Genomic DNA, 12,638 nt, shown 5'->3' on the forward strand with positions numbered 1-12,638 from the left:
TCCACCCTGTTATGAAAAAGGCGAAAACTTGATATCTTTAAATAGGTTAGATGGACTTTGGCCATTTATCAAAGTTCCCGGCACTGGTACCTATTCACCGATTAGATTATATAACATCTGTTCCTAGATACAATTTGCTTCGTCCCTGTCGAGCTATACAAAAGCCGCAATTGAAATAAAAAAAAAAATAAGGGTGAAGGAGTCTCTTTCTAGCCCACCACTTGGCATTTACATTTGTCAGCATGACTGACTCGTCCATATTGTCAGCATTGAGCAATTCTCCAGAGCTGTAGACTTCAAATGGGAGGGCAAATTACATTTGGCAAATGCGACTTGGGCAGATTATGGCCTAAACATTGGTTCGTTGGCAATTTGCAATGTTCCCTATTTTGACAGCTTTGCACCGAGGGACTAAGTCTGCACACTTGAAGGCAATGTCATGCAGCGCTTGGCCAAATGAAATGGACGAACAAGCCATGAGACGCTTGGCCTCCTGAACAGGGGCACATGAGGCGCTTGAGCACCCACTTTCCTTGTTCTGCACCTGCCCTGGGCTTGTTGCCTTTAGCAGCACTTGTTACCGTTCGATTTGCTGGTCTCTGCTGCTGCAAAACCACCATAGCTACTACTACAGCAGCAGTTTGGGCCGGGGGGTTAAGGGGAGGTCACAATGAGAACTTTTGTTCAAGACTGCCCCAGTATGGTTAATCCCTTATTATACCGCTCTATAGGGAGTTCACCAGCTTGTGTTCGGTTTGTGCCCATGTTCTAGTAGCATTTGCTGAACCTGTGTAATATTAATGAAGGTTAACCTGAAAATCCGACATGTTTCTGGCTCCCAAGGCCTGGAGTTGGACAGCTCTGCTTTACACCATTCTGTTTCTGTAGTTCAGCCAATTACTCTGCGCTTTGCACTTTCTGCGCTCAAGTAAATGTGGGGGGGGCATTATTTAGAAGGATTGCAATCCCCTAGAGTCTTGCTTGTCCCAGAGGATGAAGAAACTACTTTAAAGTATGTTGGAGATGTGGTATGCGATCGCACAGTATTTCGTTAGTGAATGGAGTGCACAGCCACCTTTATAAAATGTGCTCATTTAAAGGTGGCGGCAGGAGAGGGAGTTTAAAAATGGTGAAGTGATTCCGTTTTTTCAAACTAAGCACGGCCCCATTTTGTTTTTAGGCGCTGTGCTTTTAATCCATCCTACATTAACCAATGCACGCTTCCAGGAGCAGACTGACTTCTTGTCCACTCCATTTGGACATAAATAGTCATTCAGTTAAACTGTAGCGAAGACAGTCAAGATGATCCTATTCATCGCAAACCAAACCCAAGCAAATGGCGACTAAGGGAAGTGATTACCATGCTTAAATAATCCTGCCTCTGGCTCATTTGTGCCGTTTCAGCGATTGGCATTCAGTTAACCTCACATTTTTATTAAAATTTCACAAAACTAATGCTGGTTGGGCCCCAGTAACATTCCTGCACGGTCGTTTCACTTGGCTCTGTGCCAGTGGTCCTATGAATTAGATGAAATAATGGCTTGGAGGTAATCGCTGATTCTTTGCCTCTGTTATGCTTGGTGCTCCGGATAAGATTTTGAAGTGTGAATATTTTACTCCCTGTTTTTTTAAAGTTGGGAGTGAAATGATTAGAAGTAAAAGAAATTGGTCCCGTTTCCAATGGAAGTATTTTATAAACGAGTAAACCTGCTCAACCGTAAAACGGAAATGTTTTTGAGAAATACTTCACGGCACCCAGTTATTCACGCACATTAAGATACATTTGTCGAAGTGTTTGGGTGAAAGCGGGGGCACAAACTCCAAAGTTCCATTTCCCTATTTTGATTTTTGGGGGGTATTTGCCTATTTTGAGGGAGTAAAAGTGGCCAATCAGCCCTACAGATATGGGATTTGTTATGCCTCAACCAAAGGAAGACTCAACCTCCACTCCGCCCCCCCCTCCTCGCATCTCCCCATGTCACCTGGTTCCTTCAACATCATCCCTGGTATGGTCTGACCACCATTCACAAGACCCAGTGTCAAAGGTCGAGTGCATGGGAGTGTTTCCTGAGGGACCCCTTTGATGCCCTGCTATCCTGATGGATGGCAATATCCAATTCATGCCAGGTTTTCATTTAGTCCCAGCACTTACCTCTGCCAACTTGTGTGAAAATTGCTTATAGTTACCAAAAAGCAAATCTGCTTAAGCTCTGGTTTAAATCATTGATTATTATTGTTTCCATTAACCTAAATCCCATTCCTGGTTCCCTCTCCCATCCCCTTACCTTTCCCATTTTCCTAAAGTAGCCTATATGCATGTGGCATATGAAGCGCCATTACGTGACATGAATTATTAAGGTGTGGCTAAGTGTCCAGTTTTCAGATCTCTGATGTGATCTCTGATACTTTGACCAGGAGCCCAGATTTGATTATGGCCTGTTGGGCTACTCTGCCTGTTGCGCGTTAGGCTACTCTGCCTGTTGCGCGTTGGGCTACTCTGCCTGTTGCGCGTTGGGCTACTCTGCCTGTTGCGCGTTGGGCTACTCTGCCTGTTGCGCGTTGGGCTACTCTGCCTGTTGCGCGTTGGGCTACTCTGCCTGTTGCTGGTTTCCAGGCTGGTGCCAGAAGTTTGCAGCATCGGCTGTGACTAGAAGGCCAGGCTTGATCTCGATTCCCAAGGAGCTGCATATAGTTTCCTTTCTGCTTGGAGCCTACTAGGCGCTGGATCATGCTACGTGCCCGGTGGGGGTGTGGGGGCGGGAAGGAACTGGCATGACCTGCAGGCGGCTGCAGTCTCTATTGCCCCTTCAAGATCGGACGGCTCTGTAGCGCCTCCATTCTGCACATGGTTGAGCAGGACCGGTGCAGAGTCGCCGGGTTCAGGCTCCCAGTTAGTAACCTCTTCATGCCGGGAGCATGGACGACCAGGCCTTGTGTGTTGCTTACTAATGTTGCAAGCGCCCCCACATGTGGTTGATGGTGAAGCTTGGCCTTCCCACTTGATCATTGTGAGGGCGGGTTGAGGGTGTTTGCATAACCACAAGACCGAGGCTTCGAAATGCCACCAAACCACAAGCCCGTGCACTTACGCATGACTTTTTTTATTGTGTAATTTCTGTTTAATTCCTTATTCCTCAGTGATTTCTAAACTTGCAATTCAAGGCATCTCCTACTTGTAAATAGTTGTAAAGCTGTTGATCGTGGCTTATCCCCTGTGCAGGGTGGGAGGGGAGGTGGGAGCTGTGCTTCCCAGGCTCCCACTCTTGGAACACCGGGGATCTTCACCCTCTGCCTTCCCCCTCTCCTCCTATCTCTTTCCTCTTCCAAACGTCGGACAAGAAAACGATGCATACATGCCTTGCAGCTTGAGATAGATGAGCAGGTTAATGCCCCTGCTGCAGGGAATGTGGGCGCTGCAATGGACACCGCCTTTCAACCTGCAAATGTTGATTAAACGGAGCACGATTGCGAGAGTAACACTTTGAAACACTAAACATGGATTATTGTGTTCATCTGAGCCCTCCCCCCTCATCCCATGCCTGCCGCCATTAGGCGCTCCCCCGCTCGGTACCTTGCAGCTCTGCATTGTGGGCAGGCACCCAATCACGCTTCACCCCAGATGTAAAATATAAAGACATGTAACGACCGCTCCCATTTGTACATTCTTTGTAGCCGCTGGGGTTAATGCACCTACAGTAGCCAAAGCAAACGATATGACTCTGGTTGAGGCGTGTGCAGATGTTCAGACATGGATGTGCTGCCATACTATTATCTATGTAAGCACCCCCCACCCCACTCCCCTTCCCAACCCCACCTTGGAGTGGGAGGAATTATTGAGGCCAATGTGGGGGTATGCCATTCTGATAGACGGGCACATTACACATTGTGGGGTTTATAGTATGTGGGGAACATGGGTACTCTTGGCGAGTAGGCCAAGAAAACGGTTGGGGGGGGGGCGGGCATCGGCCTCCCAGAAGCCCACTTAAGAGCCCTGCCGGCGACTGGCTAAATAGAAGTTTTTGTATGGGTATGAATGGCTGGTGCTTTTGGTCCATGAAAACGCCAGTTTGTGTGGTGACTGACCCACGCAGATGCAAAACAAGTGCCAGGGGGACAGAGGGTGTAACTTGCCCTGGCTTCTGGAGAACACCATTGCAGGCGGGCCAGAACTAGATGGACGCGTAACTTTCAGTGATGTGGTTGCCAGGCAGCAGGGCTGAGAGGGAGGATGATTGGCTGGTGATTGTCGAGTCCCCTCCCTGACGTCACAGAGGGAGTGAAGGGCATGGCAGGTCTCTGAAGGCGCAGAGAAATAACCTTCCAGTGTTGGCCTCCCTCTTCCTGGAGAAGCAATCTGTACATGGCTAGGGAGCTCCCTTCGAACCCTAGTTTTTTCTAGAACTGTGGAAGCGGGGTCGGACTGGGGCATAACATTGTCTCGGGCACTAATGAAAAACTGGCTCACTGTTGCAAATGGCAATTCATTCCTTTTGTGACTAGCTGAGTAGTACCCCACAGGGAGTTTTTTTTATAAACTCTGTGATGCAAATTCTGCAATTCACAGAATATTTATTCATCAACAATGGTCACAACTACTAGCTGCATGGTGAAGTAACTAATCAAACTGTAAACAAAGTGCCCATTTTGACCCAAAAACTGGCCCACACTAGCTTTTTGCGTTTTTGGTTCGGGCATTGCCCTACAGGCCGATCCGGGCCTGCTTGAAGTGTGGGGCAGATGCAGCACAAGAGCTGACCTGGCAGAGAAGGAAGTCCAGACCAGGTGGGCAATCGGGCGAGTTGCAATTCAGGACAAGGGTGGCAACATCTTCGCGCATCTCGGGTGAGTGCAGGGACAATGGGTTGCAGTACTGAGCCCCTGAGCCGCCCTCATTCAGCAGGGGGCCAGGTCGAGGGAGTCCTCTATCGTTCTACCATGTTGGCCCGGTGGAGAGCTGCCACCTGGCTGGAGTCTCAGTGAGCGCAAGAGGGTCGTAAATTCTCAACCACAGGATCAGGGAGAACCCTGGGCTGGAGGCAGGGTTGTTTGGGGGAGAGTCCCGGCTGTGGCCCCTGTGATCTGGTAGAGGGTCCCCGTCTCTGCCCTTTCCCGGTGAGCGCAGCTCTGCAGACCCCATAGGTACCAATATAGTTTGCTTTTTAATAAGTGCCAGTATTACACAATCGGGAAAAGAATGTCAAACTAATGTTTACAGCCTGGGGGTATAAACTATGTAAGGGTTTGACTTGTAATTATTTTAATGCTATGTGATGTAACAATGACTTGGTCTCTGTTTTTGTTTTTTCTAAAGCTTTTTATATTGGATGGAGAAGGGGGACATGCTTGGAATATTTAATCTTGTAAAAGATATGACTTTTTGTACTTTGAAGCTATATCTATTCGAATAAAGTTTGTCCTTTGCTATTATAGTTTGAAAAATCGGTCGTTTTCTGGTTCCTTTTGAGGTGCACCCTCACAGTAAACAAATTGGAGGCGCGTACACGATGTTATGCTCAACTACATTGAGTGCCATTTGCTTCCCCCATCCTAGCGTGCAGGGGTCCCTTGGAGCGCTGTAGAAGCTAGAACCACTTCTTAATGGCAAGCGGCAGGCTCTCTCCTTTATGTTCTCCCATCTTAGTGCTCCACCTAGGAGCGCACTACTGTGGCATTCTGGAGGCCCTCTGCCATTGGCTACACCTGGAGCTTAGATCTCGTAGATGGGGCAGCCACCAAGATCTACATCATAACAAGTTAAAACAGGACGGCGTTCGACTAAAAAGTGGACCGATTGAGTTGGACGTTACAATTGAGGAAGCAGTTTGCCCAGGAGTCTGGGGAAGACTCCATCAATACGGCTGTCATCTAAAACAGTTGAAGATGGGGAGGGGGCGGGCAGCTAACTTGCATAGAATGAAAGTAGTCACCCTTTGTTGTATTCCTGGTATCCCCTCGATCTCCCATTTCATCCTGGAGTACTCTTTTTAGCTCCATCAGCCATGCACATTTACACTTTCGAACACAAGGGATTCTCTGTGTAACCAACACTGAATGTGATCCACTTGGCAGAGAAATACACATTAGAATGGCATGGGGAACATTTGTAATTTTTCATGATCTGTTCAGATGGTTTTCATGTCTCTGTTTTGGTTGTTCAGTTTGAAGATTTTCCCTAGGGATAGTAACATAGTAAGCGTTTTTTTGTGGTGCATATTTTTGTTCACTTGTAGACTTAGCAGTGTGTCACTTTCACTCGCATGAGCTCAGTGGCCACTGACCTTTAGGGGCGAACGCAGTAGGCCTGGTGCAGTGGGGAGAATTACCTAGCTCAGCGGCCCCGCTGCTCCCAGACACCTGCCAGCCCTAGGTTCATGAAAAATTACAAATGTTCCCCATGCCATTCCCGCTGCTCCCAGACACCTGCCAGCCCTAGGTTCAAGTCTGGGCAGGGGTAACCCAATCCACTATGCTTCTAGGAGCGGGCGATGAAATGCCCTCCACCCCTGGCAGTAACAGCTACTCTTCCACTTGGGAGGGGGGGGGGGTGGAGTGCGCCAAATCCACCCTGACTTCTATAGTCCCGTCTTCAATTGATTATTGCAGCCGGGGCCCGTCCCTGTGGGGTGGGGATTCTGCAGGGGTCCATATCGTCCCCCTCCTGGTGTAACATACACAGGAATCAGCTGTGGGGATGAGGTGACTGGCACAGGTGTGTCCCCGTTCCCCAGTTTCCCGAGGACATGCCATGATATGCAAGGTGTGGTTTCTGGCCAGTATCCACCACGTGGGGAGGACTTGATGTCTTCATGTTTTCTTAGAAGAAACCTCATAACATCAGAGTATTTGTTGGTTCCCTTCCCAGTGTCCCGTGTGCAACTTTGCATCTCTTCTTCAGAGCAATCGCCTGCTGTTGCCATCTTTGGTTTGTTCTTTGGGTTTCACTTTGCCCTCTTCCCTTTAATTTCTGCTCACTCGTTTTCAATGTGGGGCCGGTGTTCCACTAATTTATATATGCTAAACTGCAGGGGTACACGTTTCTAATTGCAAACTGCTAGCCAGCCATGAAAAATCACTCGCCAAATCAATTCTGCACCTGCACACCACAGCATCTCTTATTCTCCAAGGGCCCGACTCGTGGATTTTTTTGCATGGTGCAAAGTGACTTTGCACTGCCGACACAAACCCTGATCATGGACCTGTGCAAAGTCATTTTTGCAGCACAGCATGAACTTTGCACTGACTTTGCACTGCAAAAATGCACAGTTCCAGGAATCGGGGTTTGTCTCGGCAGTGCAAAGTCACTTTGCACTGTACAAAAAATGTCATGAATCGGGCCCCAAGAGTCGATCATTTCTGGCCAGTGGCGAGTTCAGGATTTGCCCACTGAGCTACTGCATATATATAGATGCACCCCGGCTTCTGAATTTCTTGGTGGATCAGGCGTTCGTCGCAAGATTTGACAGCCCAAAGGCTTCGTTCCATGCTCTTAGTCTCTCCTTTAAGTCCACACGAACCAGTTGTGCAGATGGCAGCATGTTTGACGAGGACACACATGTGATCCTACCCCTCCCATTACGTTCCAACTTCCTTGGCTACCTTCGGATTTGAGCTCCCTAGTTTTAAAAGGTGCTAGTCTTTGGGGAACCTGTATGTGTAGCAGAGAACTTGCTCTGTGCAGGTGGTGGCGGAGCCGTCCACAGTAGAGATCCGGTGTCTGGACATTAAGAAGTTCCACCCCAGCAGACGTTCCTCACCCGAGAACCTGCTCTCCGCAGGTGGTGGCGGAGCCGTCCACAGTAGAGATCCGGTCTCTGGACATGAAGACGTTCCTCACCCGTCTCTGCATGTGCATGGCTGTTGCAATTTCGAAAAGTATTGAAACCCCATTTGTTTGCATATGCACTTTCTAACTCGGCGCCCATGTTTTGTTTTGTCTGGTTTGATTACAGGAATAGGACCAAGTTGGCAATTTTTAAAAAATTTTAGTTGTAATTTTTATATCTGTTCATTTTGTACAATGCCCTGCCGCTTTAAGACAAAGTGGACTCTAGAAAAGCCGTTACATACAATAAAATACAATGACTCCCCCATCCCTGGTTGGGGCCGAGGACATTTTTGTATCCAAGTTCTTGGGGAAGCCCCATTTTCAAAGCCGTTGGTTGCATGGACCATCCGGTATAGATTCTGCATTGACTGACATACGTGTCATTGCTATACCTGCAGTGTGAATGCCTGTTCTATGTAATTTCATTGAGGAGATTTTGGACGGATCCAAACCAATCTATATTTTTTGTTGACATTTGGCCACAAATATATGCGGGTAAGACTTTCCGCCCCTTCGACCAAATCTCCTGCAATGGAAACTCCCCTATCCCCAAATTCCAACTCCTAATAGTGAATGAACAAGGATCATGGTAACGGAAGTATCTTCGATAAGGGACACTAGGTCACCCACTACAATGTGCCTTTCATGCCCTTCACCTGTCCAACCACGCCCGTGGTCTTCCCTGTGCAGAATTGGCTTTTGATCTGGCTAGGTGTATGCTAGTTTCTTCGTCTCTTGAAGTTTGATTGCAAGATGTATTGATGTGATTTTTTTTCACTGATCAACCCTTGACCACCTCTTCTCCTTTCCGTCAACAGCCGCTGCAGATCGACAGCAATTTCTGCGGCCAGGATTTTAACCAACCCTTGGGTGGCACGGTTACCATCGATGGATTGCCCCTCTACCTGGACAAGGATGATGGCATGACCTCCGTGGCTGCCTATGACTATCGAGGGCACACTGTGGTCTTTGTCGGCACGAGGAGTGGCAAGATAAAAAAGGTAGGACACCATGGGGCTTGTTTGGGGGTGGAATGGGGGTACATCTTCCTTACTCTAACTTGTGCTGGTTCTTCAATGATCCGACTAAGATTGTGAGGTATATGTTATGTTTTGAAGTACAAACCAATTTAAGAAAAGTGGACTTACTTGAGCAAGGGGTTGCCCTCCGTGGCTGGGTGCAGTGCCCACCCCATCAAGGGCAGGATGCAGGGTCCTGCATGCCCGTCCTAGGCAGATGGCTGGCACTAGGAAAGAGTGGTGTTGTCCGTTCACCTGAGGCACCGCGGTCTTCAGTAGATGGCTCAGGGTATTGTTCTGAAAGCAAAGAAGGTTCTGATGTGAAATGGAGCTGCTTGGGGCTGTTTCAGCGGGTCCAGTATTTTCCAGTTGGCTGCGGTTGGTTTGCCGTTGTCAAGGCACCAGTGGATTCCTGTGTTTCCGATTCAAGTATCGGAAGGAATTGGAATATGCAAAATAGCCGCAGGAATCTTTATTTTCTGTATTTACTCAAAAGGGACAGTGCTGGGTTTCCTTAATACTAAGGTTCAAAGCCGATTAAAAAAATACAAACATTTTTAGGAAAGGGGCACAGATTACAATGTGTGTTTCCGCTGATTTAGGCGCTTGAATACGTCTGAAAATGGTTGTTAATCAGTGTACTTCTTCCACATACGGTGGGTGGTTTCTGGTGCATTCACTGTCAGTGTCCGAAACACCTCAAGTGGCTGTTTTAGTAAAAATGTCGGTGCAGGCGGCTCTTTGCAATGTCTGATTGCATTGATGCCCCTTTCCCTTGTGCATGTTCTCGTCCTGTTCTGTTATGTATCTTTGCAATGTGAAAGTCAGCACTACAGGATGCAGGAGAAGGGTTTCGCTCCTAGTAGCACTTGTGCGCAGGCGCGTTCTAGATCACGTTTCATACCATAGGACCAGTCTAGCATCACAAGAATGAAATGCGACATGTATGTGATTGGTTAAATATTTAACCAATGATCCTTTTAGTTTATGGTATTTCACACATGTGTGATCTTTGTATGTTGCTTTGCTTGTGTTGGCCAGAAAGGGCGTTGGGCCCTTTCCAGACCAAGTTACATCATCATTCATAGACTTGCATAATAGAGCGCCATTTTCGCAAGCTGTGCCTATGGTGGTCGTGGCTTCTTGACCTTTCGCTTTCTGACCAATGGCACTTGTAGCAGGAGTTGGTGACCATACCTGCATTACAAGCTAGATCGCATATGCCTGTCACAAGTTGTGCTCCTGGCAGTGTTGATATTGTCAATTTCATGAGATTTCCAATGTCTGCTTCATTTCGATGCTTAACCCTCCTTTGGTGAAGACTCTGGTGGACTATTCACCAACTGTCTCAGTGGAGGAGCAACACTGGCGATTACTTGACCCCAAGGCCTTGCCTGAACGCCTCAGCTGTCCTTGCTATGGTGAGGCCTTGCCTGAATGCCTCACCTGTCCTTGCTATGGTGTGAGGCCTTGCCTGAACGCATCAGCTGTCCTTGCTATGGTGCGAGGCCTTGCGTGAACGCCTCATCTGTCTTTGCTATGGTGTGAGGCCTTGCCTGAACGCCTCAGCTGTCCTTGCTATGGTGTGAGGCCTTGCCTGAACGCCTCAGCTGTCCTTGCTATGGTGTGCGGCCTTGCCTGAACGCCTCAGCTGTCCTTGCGATGGTGTGAGGCCTTGTCTGAACGCCTCAGCTGTTCTTGCGATGGTGTGTGGCCTTGTCTGCCCACAAAAGCGCAACCTGAGCTTTCTGTGCCAGGGTTGTCCGACTCATGACCTCAATGGCCAGAATCCTGACAGGTATTCAAGATATCCCTCCTTAATATTCATGAGAATTTGCACACGTTTAGAATCATTGTATGCAAATTTATCTCATGAATAATGAGGAGTAACAATGAAAATCGGACATGGATCTGGCCCTTGATGCCAAGAGTAGGAAACCCCTGATCGAAGCTCTTATTTCAAGGTTGCCCGTGGGTGGCAGCTGGAGAAATGACGTGGTGTCATTCGGGGTGTGCAGTCCGAGTCTTTGCACGGACTGCAGTTCATGATGGAGAGAGAGCGATCATTTCATTAGCATTTTCATTTTTTGTTGATGTCCATTTCCCGGAGAATAGAATCGCTGTATGTACATTAGGATGGCTGCATTATGAAAATAGATCGCAGGTTTTGCAGGCCTCTGGCCCAAACCAGGAGCACTAGTAAACGTATGCTGGTGCTGCAGCCCAAGCCAGGAGCACTAGTAAACGTATGCTGGTGCTGCAGCCCAAGCCAGGAGCACTAGTAAACGTATGCTGGTGCTGCAGCCCAAGCCAGGAGCACTAGTAAACGTATGCTGGTGCTGCAGACCAGGCAGGAGCACTAGTAAACGTATGCTGTTGCTGCAGACCAGGCAGGAGCACTAGTAAACGTATGCTGGTGCTGCAGACCAGGCAGGAGCACTAGTAAACGTATGCTGGTGCTGCAGACCAGGCAGGAGCACTAGTAAACGTATGCTGGTGCTGCAGAACAGGCAGGAGCACTAGTAAACGTATGCTGGTGCTGCAGACCAGGCAGGAGCACTAGTAAACGTATGCTGGTGCTGCAGACCAGGCAGGAGCACTAGTAAACGTATGCTGGTGCTGCAGACCAGGCAGGAGCACTAGTAAACGTATGCTGGTGCTGCAGACCAGGCAGGAGCACTAGTAAGCGTATGCTGGTGCTGCACACCAGGCAGGAGCACTAGTAAGCGTATGCTGGTGCTGCACACCAGGCAGGAGCACTAGTACCAGCATACGTTTACTAGTACTGTAGTAGTTGGTGTGCACAAAAGATTCTCCGCAGGAGTGCTTCTGACGTTACACATTGCCCTTTTATAGTCGCCCCCCTACTTTTGTCTGTGCCCCCCTCTGTGGCTCTCCTAAATTTGATACCTGGCGACACCACTGTTCAGGCCTAGGTGCTCTTAAACAATTACGCTGGCGCTTTGACACAGTAGCAATTATACATATAGTTTAGAAGTGGGGAGAAAGCAGAGTGCAAGGAGTCATACTAGGAGGGAAGGCTGCTGTGCATGTGGAGTCCCCCGGGGATCCTGCAACGGACGCGACTCGCCACGGGGGCGGAAGAAGAACGACCCGCTGCTCCGGAGAGGAATCTGACAGACAAAAGCAATCATCGGGTTTTAGGGCTGAATAATTGGATGTATCATTCTCCCGCTCTCTGGCTGCATCGATTTCCACCCACACAGTGTCTCCAAATCTCAGCCGCACAACAGGCCTGTTTAAAAGGCTGCAATTTGTAGTTCAGCAGCAGAAGCGGCGCGATTCGGTGCAATGTGATCGCAGGCTGCGCTTGTCGCTTCAGATCACGCATCGATCTCTGGACCCCGCCGGCTGCTGGGAAGAGTCTGGTTCCCTCCAAAATGCAACAATGCCATTTTATTTCTCAGCAGGGCGCGGGTGGATGAGTGGGTAACCACTGCAGGATCTCCCGGCTCCAACCGTCCGTACCAGATCTCCCAGCCCCAACCGCTTGTACTAGATCTGACACACGAGATTCAGGGCTCGGCCAGACCTGGTCAGGTGCGTCCCCACAGTGACCCCCAGCTCTCAGACACTAGCCATTGCCGTCACCAAAATAACCTGTATGATCCCCTAGGTTTGGAAAGCCGCGGGCATTCAGAATGCCATTTATTAGGGTGGCCAGACGTCCTGGTTTTATCAGTCCAGTCCCGGCATTTTCCCCTTCGTCCCAGTGTCGCAAGGCTTTTTTCTGTTTTGAGAGTCAGGTAGAGACTGTCCCGGTGTTTTGCCAG

The 12,638-nt window shown here is 48.8% G+C and overlaps 1 protein-coding gene across 3 annotated transcripts in view; it reads left to right on the forward strand.

Annotated features, from left to right (window-relative positions):
- Window positions 1-12,638, forward strand: part of PLXNA1 (plexin A1) — an 812,782-nt gene that overhangs the window by 183,161 nt on the left and 616,983 nt on the right. For all 3 annotated transcript variants that reach the window (XM_069643382.1, XM_069643384.1, XM_069643383.1), the window contains exon 3: window positions 8,644-8,826. In XM_069643382.1, the coding sequence (XP_069499483.1) occupies window positions 8,644-8,826 (183 nt within the window). The remainder of the gene's footprint in view (window positions 1-8,643; window positions 8,827-12,638) is intronic.

The sequence above is a fragment of the Ambystoma mexicanum genome, chromosome 2p (assembly GCF_040938575.1).
Source record: "Ambystoma mexicanum isolate Mex_15411 chromosome 2p, UKY_AmexF1_1, whole genome shotgun sequence".
NCBI classification, from domain to species: domain Eukaryota; kingdom Metazoa; phylum Chordata; class Amphibia; order Caudata; family Ambystomatidae; genus Ambystoma; species Ambystoma mexicanum.